Here is a 21,687-nt window from a genome sequence, read left to right as displayed (position 1 = left end):
CATATATCGAATGGACAAATATGTGAACACGTGTTATTGTTTCTTCTTTAGTAACTTTAAAACCATATGGAACATTCAGTTGATAAATCACTTGATTATTTTTTTTCTTCCCTTTTTTTAAATAGTTTTATTTCTTCCAGAATGGCTTGTTCCAGAGCTTGCTCAGGGGAAAATGGAGAACAGGCCACTTCGCAGAATAACAGTGGTGATAATGAGAGGCAATGGCAGCAGGAACGCCTCAACAGAGAAGAGGCTTATTATCAATTCATTAATGCACTTAGTGATGAAGACTACAGGTTGATGAGGGATCGTAACCTTCTTGGGACTCCAGGTGACTCTTGCTTTAAAATACTTTACATCTAATGTAATACTGAATTATCTGCAGTTTGATAACTAAAATGAATTCAAATAATACTTTTATGTTCGAATTGCACACAGAATTTACTGTATCACGAAGCATGATAGATAAGTAACCATTTGTTACTTATATGCCTTGAAAATGAGTGAGAAATACATTTATTGCTGTTTATTTTAAATTGTATTTCATTTATTCTCCTGTTATCAGCATTTTTAAACTACGTATTGCAAATTCTTTTCACTTAATCATTTTTGGTTGGTTTTGGGTAATGCTTACAGAAAATACATACAGGGTAGAACAAATACAGTTTCTTAAATGACTTATAATTGCAAGGAAAAGTTATAAAAGTTTTTTTTTTTTGCAGTTTATACATATTAATAGGGGGTTTTTTTCCATTCTGGTTTTACATTTATTTCTTTAAAAAAATCTTCAGTTGTAATAACTGTTGTTTTGCCTGATCATGTGTGTTCAGATAATAAATAAAATTAACAGTGTAAAATGAACTCTTTTAGGGGAAATAACAGCAGATGAGCTGCAGCAACGTTTGCAAAATGCAAAGGAAAATCAGGCATCCCAGTCTGAGCCAGAAAATAGAGAATGGGAAGGTAATCATGCTAGATATAAACTAAATCTTTCTTTCTTTCTTTCTTTTTTAATATAGTTCTGGGGGAAATGCAAATTATAAATATGGTTGAGAAAAAAAAATTTATTAGAATCATCAGCCAACATGCTTCATGGGCTTCTCTGAGGCTAAGGAAGAGGATTATTTGTGGAGAACTGTAGAAGGGAATTAAGGAAAACCAAGGTTAAAATTTTGAAAAAAGTGCTTGATGGAAAATGTTTGATTATTTCTAGGGGAAAAGCTGCAAAATATCTATGCTGTTGCTATAGTTGGTCCATTTTTTTATTTTTCCCCACCTTTATTATTTTTATAAATATCTCAAGGCAACAGACATACATAATGTTCCTTCTTCCTTTTATTTTCACCAACACAAGAACCCTATGGGGTGAATTGGGCTGAGAGAGAGTCACCTAGCTGGTCTTAATGACTAAGGCGGGACTAGAACTCATAGTCTTCTGGTTTCTAGCTTGGTGCCTTAACCATTAAACCAAACTAGATCTTGGATGTGGCTGGTGAATGTTTAGATGGAAGGTGAAGACTAATGAGCATACCTTGTTTGAAGGTATTTTCTCAGAAGCATTAAGAAGGCATACTCTTAAAAAATAAATCATCTGAAATAAATTGTAATTGAAGAATCTAGGGATATTTCAGATCATATAAATCTTTTACTTTCCTCTTTAACTGAAAACTAATGCCCTATCCATCTTATTACGAACATTGCTTATTATGGGATGGGATACCATTTTGTATTCTTTCTTTTTATACATTGGACCAAGTAACATCTGGTTAAAAACTTTAGAGAGTATGCAAAATTAATGAACATGACATTTTACAAACTCTATTATTTTAACTTTGAAAAAAATACTTATTCAAAACATTGTTGATAATAACGAATACATAAATATAAATATATGCCTATAATCTCTACCCTATTTTTGGTAATTGACATAGCTCATGTGTTATAGTATTGAAAGCAATTATTGACATGAAAATAGAAATTGTATTTAGCTTTCTATGGTGAAATAGATAGAAAAGAATAGTATATTGGATTACACTTCATATTATTTCTATAAGTAGCATGTATTATCAATTGACACTCATACTTAATTGCCTTATCTAAATGAAATCAAACCAAAACTCCTAAAAATGTATTTTTTAAATTATTCACAGATTCAGAGACGCTTGGGGAAAACATAACCAGCAACTCCTTGCTTGAGTGGCTGAACACATTTCATCATACAGAAAATTCCACACATAGTGGTCAGAGTGGAAACCAGACTTGGAGAGCTGTAAGCCAGGCAAACCCAAGTAGTGGAGAATTCCGGTTTAGTCTTGAAATAAATATAAACCATGAACAGAACAATGATAATACTCCTGGGGAACAACTGAATGAGTTCTTATATGGCCATTCCAGTAGAATGCATATGGAAAATAGACCTGTAATTGCAAATAGTCCAGTAGCCAGCCGAACTAGGAGCAGGACATTAGCTAATTCTGTTGGCCATGGATTTGTCTCATCAGGAATTGGAAACGTTGGTGGTTTGCTGACTCAGAATGCTGAAGAAAATTCTCGATTCTTCTCTGGTAGACTTGGCGCTAGAAACAGAAGTTCAGCAAGTTCAACCCCTAACAGCCTTTTAGATGACAATGAACACAACATCATTAGGCAAAGGAGAACACAGAGAGTGACTCCAGTAAGATACTACAGAGGGAGAGCTAGAACTCGAAGAAATTCAAGGCAAAGGACAGACGTTTTAAGATTAAGATCAACTTTTAGAGGCCAGTTCCAATCTCTTTTGGAAAACGGGCAGCCAGTCAATATGCAACAAATACATGCAGGAACTAATAGGGCACATACAACCCAGCCTTCTCCGGAACAAACTGAAGAACAAGCATCGTCACTGGGTATACCTTTGGAAGAGGAAGAATCTGTAAGAGCTGCATCTGCATCTAGAAGGCATCCTAGTATTACATTAGATCTTCAGGTAAGGAGAATTCGTCCCAGAGAAAATAGAGATCGCGACAGTATTGCTTCTAGAACTCGTTCAAGAGTAGGCATGGCAGACAACTTGGTGACTCTTGAAAGTGATAATGAAGGATTTATTCAGAATGTTTCACGATCTGAATATGCAGGAATACGGACATATGTTAACACTATACGGATACCTCTTCATAGGGCGTCAGATACTGGGCTTGGTGAGTCTTCATCAGTGGCTGTCAGATCAATTTTAAGACAAATTATGACTGGATTTGGAGAGCTAAGCTCCTTAATGGATACAGAAACAAGTTCTGAAACTGAGAGCAATAGTCAGCACTTGTCAGATATACCGCCCTCAATGCCTAGCTTCCGCACTTTAAATAGTGAATTTATTACAACTGATCAAGATAGCACGGAAGGGCAGGGAGAAACAAATTCTATCCAACACCATCAAAATAATAATACCCCAAATAGCAGAGCATCATTTGTTGAAAATGGAACACTTCCCATCCTTCGCCTTGTACCTTATCTTTTATTAGAAGAAGATTCTAGTGACAACCTGAGAGGATTGACCAAAGACCAGATCGATAATCTTTCTACCCGGAATTATGAGAATCCCCATTCAGAAGATGATGAAATAAGTAAGACGTGTAGCGTGTGCATTAATGAATATGTTGTAGGAAACAAGCTAAGGCAATTGCCATGCATGCATGAATTCCATTTTCATTGTATTGATCGTTGGCTTTCTGAAAATTCCACTTGTCCAATTTGTCGGCAACCTGTAGTAACTTAATATTGCAAGCAGTAGTGAAATCCTCAAATCCAGAGGCCTCTTTTTTTACTGACTTTGAATAATAAGAGGTTGTTTTAGATAGGTTTAAAGTAGGAGAAAATCTGATTATTTGCTAAAGGATTTACCTAACTTCCAAGTACAGGTATAAGAGTAAATATTCAAATTACCTTAATAAAATTATATTTTTCTATATAATTTTGTTATGCACAGCATTTGTGTAATTCAGAAGTTTATGTTATTAATAACATACTTTTTATTGAGATTTCCATTTGTTTTATGCAGTTATAAAATAATGTTATTATTCTATAAACAGTTCCCTTTTTAAGTTGCCAAAGAATTAACATTGGGGCACCTGGCAAAAGGTACTTGCTATTTGAAGTGCTTTTAATATACAGTGTATATTTTTATGGACTACACTGCACATTTGGCTTTATTTAAATGTTTTCTAGGAGTTTTGCATGCTTTTTATACAGTTTCTCATTGACACATTCAGGTTTAAATTTTAAGCTCAACTGAAGTTTAATTCAACTGATTTGGACAGTCTGTATTTTTGCATATTCAGCCATGAGATTAGAGTGGAAACTTGCTAATCCATACTTGCCATTTCTCTGGTCATTTCAGAACATTCAGAAAGGAAAGCATATATTTAATGTGGCTGTGTAGCACTTTGGATACAAAAGGAAAATGATGCTTTGGAATGTGCAGGAGTGCTCATGCAGCCCTTGGCAACTTCATGAAAGTGTGGTGTCTTTTCTTTGGTCATACACCAATCTTTGTTCCAGATTAGCATAATCCCAGTTTAGCCCTGGGAAAGAGGCTTTGGTTAAACGATTTGTCAAAAGATGATTGATATCTGAGTGCAGCCCTGTTTTCCTTTCAAATTCAAAGCACTGCCCATCCAACATATTTAATGCATTTGACACACATAAAGACAGACTGATTTTAAAAGAATTTTAATTTGTACATGAACAAAGGCAGTGATCAGTACTTTCTTACACCATGCATGGTTCCTTTTTTAAAAATAATACTATCAGTTTGCTGTAAACAAAAAGCATGCAATTATTGTTATCTTAAAATAGAGAACTTCCAGAGGATTTTGTTGTTAAGAGAAAATGTATGTTTACTGTAATATATCAGAAACATCCGTATTCTTGGGTTGAAGGCGTATTATACCAATACCCGATAAAGAAATAAAACTACAAAAATGGAAGAATTGTGAATCATTTATGTCATCTAAAATATGAATGAGAAAATAGATGTCAAATCTAATAAGAAATGTACTGCTTGTTTCTTTCTTGCAGCTAGTTGAACCTGCTGAGCTTGGTTTGTAGTAAATAGCTTAAAGACAGGTGTATATTAATTAGTTTTAGAATGTCTTGCATGTTGTTTCCCCATAGAATGGGGTGAACAGCATTCCCTGAAATATTTTTTCTCTTGAAGTAATACATAAAGAATCCTTTTTGATCATGGTATACATGGGCCAGCAGTCCGTTCCAGATGTTAAAATGATAAATAGCAATAGCACTTAGACTTATATACTACTTCATAGTGCTTTACAGCCCTCTCTAGGTGGTTTACAGTCAGCATACAGAGGACCCCAACAATCTGGGTCCTCATTTTACCGACCTCAGAAGGATGGAAGGCTGAGTCAACCTTGAGCTGGTCAGAATTAGCCTGCAATACTGCATTCTAACCACCGTGCCATCACAACTCTAAATGTTATATTAGGGTGCGTTTAACAAAAGCCCAAGGTACAAATCATGGGAAAAATTATTCTACTCTTTTCTGTCCTAGTCAAAGCCCATTTCAACTACTGTGCCCTGTTTAAGCATCATTGTTCAAAAAATGCTCCTAACCGTGAAGGCATTTCCAGAAGCCCTTAAAGATCTGGCTATTCTCCCAGGCCTTGGGGAAGGTGGATGGAATCTCTTGTGACCTGTGTTTGTCATATCTTAGTATGTTTTGATGTTTGATTTGCCATTTTGTTTATTTCCCGTATTATATTTTTATTTATATTTTTATCTTATTTGTTTTTCTACATTGTGGGCTGTCCAGCAAAGAAATGGAGTTGGGTGGCACTAAATTAATTAAATAAAAGGACAGTGACAATTGGAACAACTTCAGAGGATGGTTAGCAAGTTAGCAAAGGATCTGGAAACCAAGTTTTATGTTGAGCAGTTGAAGGAACGGGATACATTTAGCCTGCACATATATGACTTGGGAGAGATATGCAACTCTTTAAATATCAAAGGGTTGTTACAGCAAAAACGGGATGATTCTATCACTCCAGAGGGTAGGATCACCATCAGTGTGTTGCAACTGTAAGAAAGCAGGTTCAGAATAGATATTGGGAGGAATAACCTGATCATATAAGCTGTCAGCCAATAGAATAGGTTTCCACATGAAATAGTGACTTCTTCATTGGAAATCTTCAACTATAGGATAAATGGTCATCCATGGAGACACTCCAATGGATCCTGCACTGAACAGTGCATTGGATTGCATATCCACTAAGACTCCTTAAATTCTGTGATTCTGTATTCATTGATTTTGGACTAGAGGCTCAGCTATACTGGATATAATTCTTACTAATAGAGATGAAAGGTTGATGGAGTGGAAGTTACAGGAACGTTGGAGGAAAGTGACCATAGCATGCTAGAATTCACCATAATGCAGGCACAGGTAACTGAACAAAGATGGACTGGTATTTTAGACTTTAATAGGCCTGTCTTCAGCTAAGAATAGGAAGGATTCCATAGATGGAAATCTTAAGAGGAAAAATACAGGATGCTTGGGATACTATAAAAAATTTGTTCGTAAAAGCCCAAACAAAAACAACATCACAGAGAAAGAAAAACAGGAGACTCTAGACAAGATCAGCATGGTTGCACAAAGAGCTCTCTGACAACCAGGGACAATTCAGACAAGTATAAAAAATGGAAAGAGAGGCATATAACTAGAACAGAATACCAGCAACTAGCCTCATCTGCCAAGATGGAGTTGGGAAGGCTAAGGCTCAGAATGAAGTAAGACTTACAACGAATACCCAAAATAATAAAAAAGTTTATTTTAATGCTAAGGAGCAAGAAGAAAGTCAAGGAAATGGTCGGTCCACTAATGGGAGAAGATGGCACAAAGGTGAGGGGAAGCAGGGAGAAAACTGAACTGCTTAATTTATTCCTTGCATCTGTCTACACAAAAGGAAAAAAGTAGCCCAAGTTATCAAAAGCAGCATTCTGGGAGACAGAACAGGAATACAGGAATTGTTAAGACAATATCTATCTGCTTTGGATGAGTTTAACTCTCCGGGAGCAGATGCTTTACATCCCATGGTACTGAAGGAGCTGGCAGATCTTGGAAACACTGAATGAAATATTTCAGAGCTCCTGGAGCACGGGAACTTTCAGAGGACTGGAGAAAAACTGATGTGGTTCCAATCTTCAGAAAAGATAAAGTGGATCCAGGACATTACAGACAGTTTGACATCAATACTTGGAAAAATCCTGGAAAAGGTCATCAAGGTATGGATTCATGAGCATCTAGAAATGGACAAGGAAATTATTGGAAGCCAGCATGGGATTGTTATAAACAGATCATGCCAGACAAACCTTATTGCCTTCTTTGATTAAAGTGATTAAATTAGTTGATCAGGGAACTGGATCCTTGCTGTGGGTATAGTATACTTGGATTTCAATAAGGCATTTGACAAAGTAGACCACAGCCTATTTCTTGGTAAGATAGAACAATATGGAATAGACAGTACCACCACCAGATGGATTCAGAGTTGGCTGATGAGGCACACTCAGGATATAGACCTGAATGGAGATACTATATATCTATGTTGAGGGAAATATGTAGTAAGGTACCTCAAGGTTCTCTCTTGCACCTGGTGCTCTTCAACATCTTCATAAATGATCTAGATGAGGGGACAAAAGAGGAACTCATCAAATCTGTAGACAAAGCTGGGGAAATTTGCCAACACTTTAGAATATAGTCTCAAAATTCACAGGGATCTTGACAGACTAGCATTGAGCTCTGTGCAACAAGATGCAATTCAGTGATGAGAAAAGTAAGGTCCTGCACTTAGGCAGGAAAAACTAAAAGCATAGATATAAAATTGAAGGTACCTGGTAAATAGTAATAACTGAGAGGGATCCAGGTGGATCACTGCTTAAGTATGAGCCAGCAGTGTGCTGCAGCTGCCAAAAAAGCCAACACAATTCTAGGTTGCGTCACCAGAGGGATAGCATCAAGATCATTGGAAAGTGGGCTACTGCTCTATACTGCACTAGTGAAGCCATATTTGGAATATTGTGTCCAGTTCTGGTCATCATGATACAAAATAAATAAATGCTAAGGCCCTAGAAAGAGTGCAGAGAAAAGCAACAAAGATGATAAGGAGTCTGGAGGCTAAATCAAAGGATAAGTGGCTAAGGGAACTAGGGATGTTTAGCCTAATAAAGAGAAAGATAAGGGGAGACATGATTGCAGTACTTGAAGGGCTGTCATAGGGAAAAGGGTGTTGAACTATTTTCCATAGCATCTGAGGACAGGACAAGAAGCAATGGATGGAAGCTCATCAGAGGGAGATTCAACCTGGAAATAAGGAATTTCCTGACAGTGAGAACAATTAATCAATGGACTACCTTGCCTCCCAAAGTTGTGGGTGCTCTATGACTGGAGATTTTCAAGAAAAGATTGGACAATCATTTGGGAGGACTCCTGCTTTGGACATGAGGCTGGACTAGAAGTTCTCCAAGGTCCCTTCTAGTCTTATGATTCTAGGATTTCTAGACTTCAGACTCTAGATCAGTGATGGCGAACCTTTTAGAGACCGAGTGCCCAAACTGCAACCCAAAACCCACTTATTTATTGCCGGGTGCCAGGTGGGCGTGGCCCACTGGGTGGGCATGGCTGTGGTGGTCATGGCAGACTGGGTGGGTGTGGCCATGGTGTGCATGGTCACCTCGATGTTGCTTGTGGGGAGGGACGCCTGTGGGGGCCGGGCAGGGTTGGAGGAGATCCAGGGGGTCTCTGGTAGGTGGAGTGGTGGGTAGGAGACTTGTCCTGTGAGGTGAGGTGAGGCAGGGTGGGGGTGCCATTATCTCAGGGCAAGGCAAGGCAGGGGCTGGGGCAGCTACTGCCTGACACCATCGCCCCCGGCACACAGAGGCCAGTGAGCACATGGAGGCCGACTGTCCATCAGCAGCCACAGCCTGCCAGCCCCTCGACCGGCGCATTCTGGGGCTCCACAGCCCACCAGCAGCAGTTCAGAGAAGTGCCCACAGAGAGGGCTCTGAGTGCCGCCTCTGGCACGCGTGCCATAGGTTCGCCACTACTGCTCTAGATCCATGAATATTCTATTCAGTTGATTCTGAGACTACTGACAAGATAGTCTGTTCCTTTTAGCCTCAGTTCCCAATTTTGGTCTTCTTTTAAAATGACAACAGTTTTCTATCTAGCAAAAAGAAGAGTAATCTCTCTGCATATACAATTCCAAGGCACGCCTCACCCAGAGTTAATGTTGATTGAAACTCACACATAACTGATGTTCAGTGAATATGGGGGGGTGGCCTGCCTACACATTCAGTGCAATGTTTTTGCCCCCATTCCTCACTTTGGGGCAGAGCTGAACAACCTGCAAACCTCCAAAAGCTATTTCAAAATTCCCAATTGTTTTTGGCAACATAGCCAATAGTAAGGGATGAAGGGAAGTAAAGCTCAACAACATCTAAGTGGTTACATTTCTGCTCCTTAAAGAATAAAGAAAATGGTTCATATACTGTATAGCTATTTTGTATATACTGTATTAAATTTGTTTCTGCTGTTTCATGAAGAATAAATACATGATTTAAAAAACACTATGGAAATACTTGGCTTTTATGGCCAGGCATGGATATTCAGTCAAGATGATATATTTGGATGTTTTTTAAAAAAATACTGATGTAAAACCTAAATAAATAAAGCTTCATTTACATTCCTGACTGACCTATTTGCCCCCATGAACATACAACTGATGTTTTAGTCCTGATGTTTTTCTGGACATAATCTGTAAAATCACCACATTCACAAATCCACGCCATGATTGACTTATGTGCCATCAAATTGATGTGAACTCTTAGCAATTATATAGATAGATCTTCTCTATAAGGAGGTCTTCCACTATAACATCAAACTTAGCTGTTGGTCATCTTCTTCTATGGTCCCTGCTCAGAAAGGTACACCCATAAAAAGTCCATCCTTGGAATTCCCTCCCCCCCCGCATCTATCTCTGAACTATTCATGGTTCATCATGTTTATTTTTAGTCTGAATGCTCAAGGGATGATTATTTTGATAGCTTCTGCATAAGGTTGTCCAAAGTGGGGACTCCAGTTTTTAACAAAGTGATTTAAAAACAGCAAAAATGTGAAGATTTAATTGAATCAATATTATTCTGACATTAATTCAATTTCTGTCAAGTCCACATTTATAAGTATGCTTTGTCAAAAATAAAATACTATAGCTTTTCAGACAAATATTTACATCCACATTTCTAGACAATGCTTTAAAGATTGTAAGTCAGAATGATTCCTATATTTATTTGTTGTGGTCACTTAAATCGAAACTTTTGGGTTTTATGGATTATGCACTGAATACATGTTCTCACTGCTATCAAAGGCTCCATAGATGCCTTTCAGCAAATAATTATTTCACAGCCTTGACTTCCCTTACATTATAAGGGATCAAGCCAGCATCTGACCCAGACTTGTAATCAGGATGATTTAAGTAATGTATGCAGTACATGCTGTAAATTATCAACATTAATATCCTTTTGTGCTTGTCCAAAAGAAGTTTTCAAACTTTGAATTTTTCTTTAACATTCTGTTAAAAAATGTCTGCAAACAGCACACTTTCAATACCAGAAATCAAATCCAGAAAGGTCCTTTGCTCCATCAAAATCCCACCAGAACAGGAAGACTATTTGGTGGATCATTCCTTTTTCTCTCCTTACTTATATCTCCAATAAAAATAATGCTCAGTGGATCCTCTTTTATTGTTTCCTCAATTAAAAAAAGCATAAACAAATGTTTCCTGTTCTTTATCTATACTGACCTCTAGTGTCTTCAACAAACAATTGAGCATTAAATCTGAATACAAAGTAGAACACAGAAATCCTTGAATTAGTACCTTGAATTAGAATCACAACTGAGCCTGGGATTTTGGTTGTACGTCATTGCGGTTGTTAAGCATGTAACCTGACTCAATTTTACAATCCTTTTTTACAATGTTGTTAAGTGAGTCACTGTGGTTGTTAAGCAAATCACATGGTTGTTAGTTGTTGCTGTTAACTGAATCCAACATATCCAATGGGCATTTTTTTTTGTTATCTGATACAAAACAGCAAAAAAAAGTTGCAAATTGCAGCCACATGATCATGATTGGTAAGTCACAACATCAATGACAGGTCATAGAATAGAATAGAATAGAATAGAATAGAATAGAATAGAATAGAATAGAATAGAGCTGGAAGGGACCTTGGAGATCTTCTAGTCCAGCGGTTCTCAGCTTATGGGTTGCGACCCCATTTGGGGTCGATCGACCATTTCACGGGGGTCGCCAAGCAAGGCTGTCCACCACTTTTTTCCCCTTTTCCGGCGGGTGCCTTACCTCCCTTGGGCTGGGCCATCTGGTGGTCGGCCTGCTCCGTCTCTGCTGCTTGCCAGCTACGCCTCGGCCGGCGCAGGGGGCGGAACCATGCATGCGCGGCGCTCCCGGGCAGGGAAAGTCCTTGACTTACGACCGGTTGGGGGTCGCGGCATTAAAAAGGTTGAGAACCACTGTTCTAGTCCTTTTAACTACTGGTTATTAAGCAAGGAATACCTATATGTGTGTTGTATATGTATCTGTGTGATCACATTCTCTCCAGCAAAAAGGAATCAAACAAATAGAATTCCTTTGAGGAAAAGGAATTAGGAAAATTCCTTTTGGGAGAGGATGTGAAAGACAGATTTTGCTATTGTTAAGAGGCAAGAATTCACCTGAAACAACGTGGGAGGTATGCCAGCATTAGCAGGTAAGCTTCCTTTTTTTCCCCTGACAATCAAGATGAGATTTCATGATTGATTGGATGCCATCAAGTCACTTTTGACTCCTAGCAGCCCCATAGATTCCCAACCTGTTCTTTCAGGTTCTCCCCCCTCCCCCAATGGTGCACTCATTACCACTGTAACAAGAGTCCAATGACCTTGCTGCTGGTTGTCCTCTTCTTCTCTTTCCTTCCACCTTTCTAGCATTAGACCATTTTACATAATGTGCCTGAAGTAGGTTACTTTGAGGCTCAAGTGAGAATTCTGGTCTGATTTCTCCCTGAGTCCCTCGGGAGAAGGGCGGGGTATAAATTAAAGTAAAATAAATAAATAAATAAATAAATAAATGATCCATCAGGTTGTTTTCTTGGCTGTCCATGGGTATCCTGCTTTTTTAAAGTCCGACATTAGTTGTCAAAGGAAATATCATGGTTTGCCCAGTTCTGAACTTTGTAGGTACAGACATATCACAACATATGAGCATCATTTCCAAGACCTTCATAGCTGCTAGTCTGCCAATATTTTCAAAAAAAACAAAACCAGAATATAATTACACTCTTTCTCTCGGCATTGTGTATGTCAATGTTAAAAGGCTTCTTTTGGAGGAGGGAGCATCTGATACCCATGTGTAAGGTTTAAAGCATCTAGACAATTAAAAAAAAACTTAACTTCTTAGAGCATCTGCAAATGGGCACACATGTTTTGTAGAGACATATATAAGAGTTATAGTAGGAGGGGAGTGGGGAAGAAGGGTTCTTCCACAGTCTACACATGATGCTGATGGTGAAAGGTGTGACCAGCTAAGCAAAGGACTAAAAGAATCCAAGGACAAAGAATGGAGGAAGATCAGCATGCATCTTCAGTGGATTGGGAAGACAGATTTTTTTTGGGAAAAGAACCAAATCAGTGCCAGAACAGAAAAAAGCCTAACAAAGAAATCCTACTTAAAAAAAAGTGGTTTGGGGGCTAGCTGTTTTTTTCACAGAAGTTTGAACAGAGAGCAGAGTCTCTTTCTTTCCCACTTTTGGCTAGTACAAGGCTTTTCTTCCTTGGAAGTACAAGCTAGTTAACGAGGGAATAACAATAATAGAAATTGCAAAGCCTGCAATTAAGCAACTGGGGGAGAAGGGAGGAGGTGAAAACTCTGTGCATTTGACAAGTAAGAAACTAAGGAATGTTTAGACAGAGGTGTGATCAATGCATGCTGGATATTATTTTTTTTGTTAAGTTTCAATATTCACATGTACACACCGTACTCAGAATAGGAACAAGATAGTATACACTATATATACACAAGCTCTTTCTGTTCTTTATTGTAATCCTTCGTAAACAGTAATAAATGTCAACTGTGATAAACATCACACCCTGTGCATATCTGAATTGGTTCTTGTCCTTACACACACCCTCAATGGACATATCAAAATCCTATCATCTCACCTACCAAATCTATACATTTTACTACTTTGCAAACATGTTTTTTCCCCTTCTGAATTCATTTTTCTTTTTTGTACCGGATATACAAATACTTTACAATTCTTACTGGAATTGTTACAAATTTGGTCATCTTAATTATTGCTAATGACTTGTTTTTGTTTATTGTTTATGTTACAAACAATAGCATTGCTGCAATTAGTGTATAAACTGGTAGAGTATATTATAAGCATTAGAAATATATGAGTATTAGAAAAAAACATTTCTTTTGAATGGTTACAGTTTAAATTTAGATAAAACAGGTTTTTAACTAGAGTAAAGTAAGACAGGATTCAACAGAAATGTTGTATACATTGATCTTGAGGACACCAATAAAATATTTTGGGGAGGGAATGTAGTTGCAGCAACAAATGCCAATATGATGTATTTATTCCTTTGTCTTAAAGCATGTTTATTGCATACTTCTGATAACATTCTAAAAGCAACTGAAAGTTCAAGTTAAAAAAGGAGACTGGCTGAGGAATTCTGGGAGTTGAAGTCCACAAGTCATAAAAGAGTCAAGTTTGAAGACCCCTGATCTAAAGTCATGGCACTAAAACACCAAAAGTTATATAGGGCAGATTGGAAGAAAGAGGAAAGAAAATTCAGGTGCAAATGTTTAAAGTTCCAATTCTTCTAAAGACTAGATGTGATAGAAAGAGCTTAGATTCTTGATGGAATGGCTGGTGACAAAAGTGGTTACCCAGTAACAAGAACAAAGCTGAGCCAGTTTGATGGAACAGTTCTGCTTCCCTTCCTTCTCTTTATTGCAGGCTATGGATTAGCTATTGTTGTTCGCAGGGCTGTTTGTCAACTCCTCTTTATTTGAAGGAAGGGTATGCTAGACACATTATAAATAATACATACTATTGAGATAGGGAGATATTCATTTCATAATAGAGTTAATAATCTACGACGTGGACTTTGAACAGATCATTACTTCAAACACATCATTACATCAGAGGAAGAATGGTAGGCTCTGTAGAAGAATAAACAACTTTAAGAAACTATAGCTCGTATTTAATATAATGAGCTACTAAATCATGTTTCCTTTGTTTGACTTCTGAATCAGAGACCTTCTTCACTGCACAGTTCATCTTGAAGGATTAATTCTGCTGTTTTTTTGTGGTTGTACAAATGCAATATACTTCTGCATACCTGGACTGCAATTGTTTTGGTCATACGTGTAGAAAATTTTGGGATTTAAATCCCAGCATCTGAAGAGTGATGAGGAAAGCCATATTAGCATATGACATTACTACATCAATAGCCATAAAACTGTTAAAAGAATATAAAAAAGTGGATGACAAAGCTCATAGAATTACCAATTTGCTGCACCCAATATACTGTATTACTAGATCAGTTGAAAGATGTTCTTAAATGTGAAAGAATTTCACATTTATGGCATCTTTCTATGACTTCTAGGAGTATCATAGAGCTTTCTCCCAATACTTTTAAAAATTTCAGTTAAAGAGCAAATCTTGCATGTTGAAGCACTTTGCCCAAGATTTTACATCAAAACATCTTAAAACAGCTTATTTAATTTTCTCTTTTTCTTAGACAATTGTCTCTTCCTTGCTTGCCATTTTCCAAAGCCAATTCTTTTTGCCAGTGGGAATAGTCAGTCTTAGAAAGCTCTAAAAGAACAGACTGGGGATTGAAGACTCATTGATTTAAGACCCCAGCCCGGCCCTCCACCATGTTTCCAACACCTTTAATATTTAAACCTGCTTTAGAATTGTTCTTCATTCATTCCATTAATTACTACTGGAGGAACCTTGCTTTTTTCTGACAAAAAAACCGTAAGGAGTTGAAAATAGGGATCTTCCAACTTCTCTCCCTTTAGTCTTCAGCCAGCAAAACTTTAGGACTTGTTTAAGAACTCTTAACAAGACCATTGGATTGTTCTGCCTACCACCACATTGCTTAAAATACTTTTCTTTTAAAGTACTCTCACGGTTTACAAATGGAAAGCAGTATAGCAAAGATTACTGAAAATCAAACCCTTGACCTTCTACAGAAAAAATTGAGTTTTCTGCCAGACATGCCTATAAGATTTGTTGTGTTTAGCCCCCATAAAAGTTATGATCGTTGATTGCCTATAGAAAGTATTTTGGAGATATAAAAAGCATGCGATAACCACTTTGGAACAAAAATAAGTAGCACATACTGGATCCAGCTCCACAACATTTAGAATTTGGGTTCTTTTATAAAATTCAATAAATATTAATCAATGGCAAGGTTAACATATTTGTTACATGGAGGGGATCACTTTTTTTAACAATCCCCCCCTCCTCTGTAGTTATTGCACTATGGCACCGACCACCAAACAGTTAATCAGTGCACCCACAGAGTAAGCTGACTCTTCACCCACCAATGGCCTCTTTGTTAACTTCAGCAGCACTTGTCTTATTGCCTGCTCCCTATCCTGCTCTTGGTATGCTCCTAATGGTAGTAAGCATACCGCCCAAAAAGTCATCACCAGTGTTGGTGGGTAACCAAGGGATCAAATTATGTTGCGTGTTGCATGACAATATCATGCAAATGCCACAAGTAATTTATGCATCATTATAGTTTCTATCAGATACCAATGGCTATCTTCATAAAAAATATTAACAAATGCATCCTTGTGATATGTTCTTGTGAAAATAGGTTCTCATGTTTTCAAAAGTAAATAATCTGATACTCTACCAGGTTGTTAGTAAGACTAAAACCAAAAGAGAATCACTTATATTTCTTTATATAGAGCAGGTTGGAAAAAGAGACATAAGAAATCCGAACCCTGATTGTATAAGAAGAACTTGCATGGCTGCTGGAAATCTTTTGTGATACTTCTCAGCTTTTCTGCCAGAGGTAGATTTTACTTATCAGCTGTTTTTTGAATTCCTGTGTGGCTATTACACTGATTATAGTTCAGCCTACTCTGGAGACACCTGACAACGTTCAACTTCCAATATCAACATACTGCCTGTATTTTCTAGCTGGATGCTGTTTCTTTTATCTCCCACTTTTCATTTATTGAACTGATCATACTTTTTCTGTGTTTTACATACTGTAGCTTTACTTGTCTTAAAAAGAAATAGTGTGATGGTATGTATGTATGCATTAAAAAAAAGGTCTCTTGACAGAGATGGGAAAACTGACAAGACATGGCTCTTTCAGCAAGCGGACCTGACCTAGGGAGGATTTTATACTGGGTTCATTTTAGGGGAATTTGGAAGACACAACTTTAAAATTTGGTTTAATTCGGTTTTACAGGGGGGGATTGTATATATGCTTTTGTTTTAAATATGTTGTGCGCCGCCCTGAGTCCCGCTGGGAGAAGGGCGGCATATAAATTAAATTAAATAAATAAATAAATAAATAAAGTCTAATGAGAGAGAAATCTACAGATGCTTTTATTAAAGGCTGGAGTCAGTTTATGGATCATATTATAACGGTAGAGAAAAACAGCTTCGCGAGAAAGGGTTTTGCGGATTAAATAAGGGAAGGCGTTGATGAATTTAAATAGCGACTACCACGGGATAAAAGATAGTAAATGGATTGTGGGAACCGGCAGGAACAGGGTCGGTCTAGGATTGCCAAGCGATGGCTTAGCCCAGCCTACAGGACAAGATGAGCCAGGTAGCCGGACAGTCTCCCCTCTCAGCAGGGCCTACCGACTCCGGTTTGCGCGGCGTTCTGCAGATAAAATCTCCAGCTGACAAGTCGAAGTCCCCTCAGCACGGGTGCTGCTCGTCGCCTGCCGCAAACGAGCCGGGAAGCCAAAGACGGCAGCCGCAGAGGCCACGGCGACTGCCGCTTCGGCGCTGTCAGCTGGAGGGTTGGCGCCGGAGCCGGCCGGCGAGGAGCAGATGGCGAGGCTACCGCTCCCTCTGCCCTCGGCCAGCCCTTAGCAGGCTCCGAGCGGAGAGCAGACTTCCAGCATGACGCACCCCCGCGGCCTCGACAAGGCGCTGAAGATGTCTCTGCGGAGGAAGACCAAGATTCACTCGGCAGCTGGTGGGTTGTGCGCGCGCTTATCACCAAGGCGTTTGGGAGGAGGAAGAGGGAGGCTGGATCCCTCCCCAGCTCTCTTGATCCTACTCAGCCCAGCAGCAAGACCCCCTGCCGCCACCCCCCCCCCTCCATGGTGCATCTTCCCTGGGAGGTCATGCTGCGATTTAATGGCAATGTTACCTTTTCCCCCGCGTCGCTCACTCAGTGAATTCACGTCAAGGTGTGTGTGTGTGTGTGTGTGTGTGCGCGCGCCCATTTTCTGCGGTCCGCGGAAAGGAGCGGGAATGAGTAACTACTAAGGGCTGTTTCCAGTTTCTCCTTTTAACGCTCTCGAGGGAGCAAGAGAAGAAATTGGATTTCTCTGAGGCTAGTTTGGCTATTGGAATTGCTCAGAAGATTGAAAGCTCTGCGTTGTGTGTGTGTGTGTTTACATTCTGTGTTTCACAGCCTCGTGAGTTTAAGGAGATTTATTCCTAGATATAGATGTGCAGGATTGGTGTCTTAAAAATAGCTGTCCTCTCAGTGCACACAGATTTGAAATGTTGGTAGTGCCTTAGAGCCTGGATAGACTGGATTTTTCCTTGTTGCGAAGGATGGCTCCAAACGGGAATGATGCCAGGAGCCCAATAATCTCCCCTCCTTTCTCTCTCTCTTTTTTTTTTTTTGCATAAAGATTAAATGAAAGCAGAACCAGCCTTTTATGTTAAGGGCAAGGATAATGCAATGTCCAATCTAGTTTGGCCCACACATCCTTCAACAACCTATCAAAAAACAAAGATGTATGCATATTCACACAACAAAATTAGTACTATATTTCTGCCTTGCTTTTGATTAGATGTCCCATTTATCCTTTCCAGAGGTGATGAGCTACCACTGTCTTCTTCCCCAGCCTGGCTGGGTATGCTGGAAGCACTTGTGATAACACTAGATTGGGTTAATTTCATATTGCAATACTAAGGCTGCAATCCTGTGCACGTTAATTTGAAGTGAAGATCAATTTGGCCAAATCAGAGTTGCTCTTAAGTACAGTTAGCACATAAAGAAGAAAGCTGCACATACTAGACTAGAGATAGCTGAATCAAGCTTTCTGTGGGAATACTTTTTTAAAGCTTAGTTCCTGAACAGAGCTCAATTCTAAGAGGATTAATTCTTTCCACAGCTGTCCCCAGCCCCAATTTCTCCTGTTTAGAAATTAAACATAGAAAAAAAGGCAGTTTGTATAAATAGCTGCCTTCTGGATTACATTGTATTGAATTACTAGCCAATTTGATGGAAATTAAACTTCTAGTCATCTGAATATAAAATATGTCTTGGGCTGCTAAGATCTGAGTTGTATACATTTTAGTAGGTCTAGTCATGTGTTATGTATATAATATCTGGGTGCAAGACAAGATTCAATAAAGAAGCTGTTTCCTACAAAAGAGGCTTGTTACAGGTTTAAAGAATTTTCTGAGATAGGACAAATAAAAAAATCAGACATTATTTGAAAAGACTAAAGATCAAGATTGTTAAAAGTAAAAGGGAGGAATATAAAGTTGACTTATTTGTAGATATGCTGTTATCTCTGGTAATCCTTAATGGACTTTTGTTGAAATGATGAGGCTTTAAGGATTTGTTTATAGATAAGAAATGGGATATGGGAAGAAAATATAATTTGTTGTATTTTAAGACAAGGTGATAAGTTACTTAAATTGTTTGTTGTGATGAAGGGGGAGACATTTCTTTATATATTTCTCTTCTTTTTCATTGCTATAGTTCTTTTTTCTTTTACCTTCTACTTTTAAGTTGTATTAGTTTTTATCATTATAACTGTGCCTTTTAATAAGACTACTATTTAAAAAGAAGCTGTTTATAAAACAGTATTATTACACACTCTAGAATCTAGATGACTCAGAAAAGGACAATGAATAAATCTGATGTCTTTTTGCTTTATTTGGGGGAGCTTCCTCTTGGAATAATGCTATCTGGTAAAGGCATCTGCTCTCTAAAATCACTTCTGTACAATCATATGAGGAAAAAAAAAAAAAAATAAGAACCAATATATCAGTAGTGAACGTTTATATCTATTAATTTGAAATCAACATTCTTTACATAGTGAGTGAATAGAAATAGAAAACTATTCCATTCTGTACACATGAGGGAGGTCAATGGCACTTGAGGGAGGTCAATGGCACTTGAGAGAGCTGGATCTGGGCACGAAAAACTGCAAACACTAATGGGAAAATAAATATAATCCGGTCAGGATGACAGATCAGAAAGATAAACTGCCAAGTGCAGAGTCCAAAGGACTATTAGAATCAGGACCCTGGACAGCTCCAGTTGATTTTTTTGCTGAGGATACTTCTCCAGAGCCTGGTCAGAATTGCTTCCCAGTGAAGCAACTCGTGGAAGTATCATGCCCTTCCTCTATTTTAAAGAGTGAAGTCAAGGAGTTCCAACTTCTTTGACCTAATGATAAACACCAAAAGAGGCTCCTCTCCTCTTGCATATTTAGCATTGGATTTGCACATTTGTAAATGAACATGTTGAGGGAGATAGAACAATATGAAATTGCTTCAGGGATATGAATAGTGTGATTTCCAGGGGTGTGAACATCTCATTGGACTTCTTTGCTGCTCTATTTTTTCTCTCTCTATTGCAATTCTTTGAATTAATACCCCCCCTTCTTTAGGAATTCCCACCCGGTTCAAACACTTTTTCCCAATTAGTTTTTTCAATCTTGAAATCCTACTGGTATTGCTTGGAATTGAAGTAAAAAGTATTTCCCTTAAAATGAAGAATTCCAGCATTATATTCCATAATATTTCTGCTACTTCTCCTTCCTCAATTAAGTATTTATTATTAGTATCAAATCCACTTTATGTCTCCAATTTCAAAGATAGATTAATTAAACAACGGAAGCCAGAGTTTTAGAGATTTCAGGAAATCTTGGCTACAGTTTCACATGTTATATTAACTATTGTTGGTCGAATGACTATTTTGCACAATTTGGAGAATTCAAGGAGACACCCCAGGCTTGCAGAGATTTGTATCAATCTGGATAATACAAATCTCTGCAAACCCTGGGATGCCTTCTTCTCCTTGAATTCTCCAGAGTTTTTATCACTATAATTTTATTATTGCAAAAGGTTAAAAGTATTAGATACATTACTGGAGAATAATTAATTTTACTTAAATCTAAATGTAAACAAAAATCTAATTTAGTTTTTGTTTTGGCTCCAACTACTACAATTGTAAAAGGCCTGTTGTGGCTGTCAGCCCAGAAAAACATGCACAGATATGTCATAAGCCATGCTGTACAACTAAAATGTTTGGATTTATATACTATATACATTGTGATTAAAGCAAATACTTAAATGTATTGCTTAGAATTATATAGTTGGAAAGGATCTTGGAGGTTTTATTGTTCAATCATATTTGATGAATGATCTACTGGTCCAGCTATAGCATTCTAAATGGAATGTTGTGTGTTCTTGCTTAAAAATAAATATTTGCTGGAATTGGGTATGTCTAGTTTAACAAAGAGAAGGACGAGGGGGGACATGATAGCAGTGTTCCAATATCTCAGGGGCTGCCACAAAGAAGAGGGAGTCAAGCTATTTTCCAAAGCGCCTGAAGGCAGGACAAGGAGCAACGGGTGGAAGCTAACCAAAGAGAGAAGCAACCTAGAACTAAGGAGAAACTTCCTGACAATTAGAACAATTAACCAGTGGAACAATCTGCCTCCAGAAGCGGTGAATGCACCAACACTGGAAGTTTTTAAGAAGAGACTGGACAGCCATTTGTCCAAAATGGTATAGGGTTTCCTGCCTGAGCAGTGGGTTGGACTAGATGACCTCCAAGGTCCCTTCCAACTTTATTATTATTATTATTATTATTATTATTATTATTATTATTATTATTATTATTATTGTTGTTGTTGTTGTTGTTGTTGTTGTTGTTGTTGTTGTTGTTGTTGTTGAAATAATTAAAAATAATAAATTCAGTGAAAGGAGAGTTCTATTTTCCAGTGCTCTACTGGTACATAGCTCTAGCAAATTTCTACAAAAGTTGCTTGAAATTTGTTTCTCCAGTTTCCACTATTAGTTCTATTCCTGCAATAAAGCAATAGAGAATATACTTGTTTTGACTGCTGCGTGACAGCAATTTCAATATTTGAGGACTAAGGAGAGATTAAGTCATGTCTCCCTCCTTAATTGTTTCTGAGTTAGACAACTATATACAGCTCTTTGAAAAGTGATTGTGATTTCTTTCTGATTTCTTACAATCATTTATTCGAAATGATTTAAATATAATCTTAAATTTGCTTATACTTCAGTGAGAAAAATACCATGTGACTTGTTTTCGGAATGGCAATACCAAAGTTTGCATCCTCAAATGTTATAATCCAAATGATAAGT

General features: G+C 37.9%; 2 protein-coding genes across 3 annotated transcripts in view; both read left to right on the top strand.

Annotated features, from left to right (window-relative positions):
• The first annotated feature begins 132 nt into the window (after positions 1–132).
• On the top strand, positions 133–4,942 carry RNF6 (ring finger protein 6). 2 transcript variants are annotated; one of them, XM_015817030.1, is made up of 3 exons: positions 133–331; positions 871–963; positions 2,502–4,942. In XM_015817030.1, the coding sequence occupies exons 1-3, from the start codon at positions 142–144 to the stop codon at positions 3,749–3,751; spliced, it is 1,533 nt and encodes a 510-aa protein (XP_015672516.1). In that variant the 5' UTR covers positions 133–141; the 3' UTR covers positions 3,752–4,942. The 2 variants fall into 2 exon arrangements, with proteins under 2 accessions (XP_015672516.1, XP_015672517.1); XM_015817031.2 differs by having other exon boundaries at positions 2,151–4,942.
• Positions 4,943–7,118: 2,176 nt separating this feature from the next.
• The window catches only part of ATP8A2 (ATPase phospholipid transporting 8A2), a 339,208-nt gene continuing 324,639 nt past the window's right edge, over positions 7,119–21,687 (top strand). The window contains exon 1 of the mRNA XM_015817039.2: positions 7,119–7,272. Coding sequence (XP_015672525.2) covers positions 7,119–7,272 — 154 coding nt within the window. The remainder of the gene's footprint in view (positions 7,273–21,687) is intronic.

Source organism: Protobothrops mucrosquamatus, unplaced genomic scaffold (assembly GCF_001527695.2).
Source record: "Protobothrops mucrosquamatus isolate PMUCROS unplaced genomic scaffold, P.Mucros_1.0 scaffold549, whole genome shotgun sequence".
In the NCBI taxonomy this organism is placed as follows: Eukaryota; Metazoa; Chordata; class Lepidosauria; order Squamata; family Viperidae; genus Protobothrops; species Protobothrops mucrosquamatus.
This window is presented reverse-complemented; position numbering and strand designations above follow the sequence as displayed.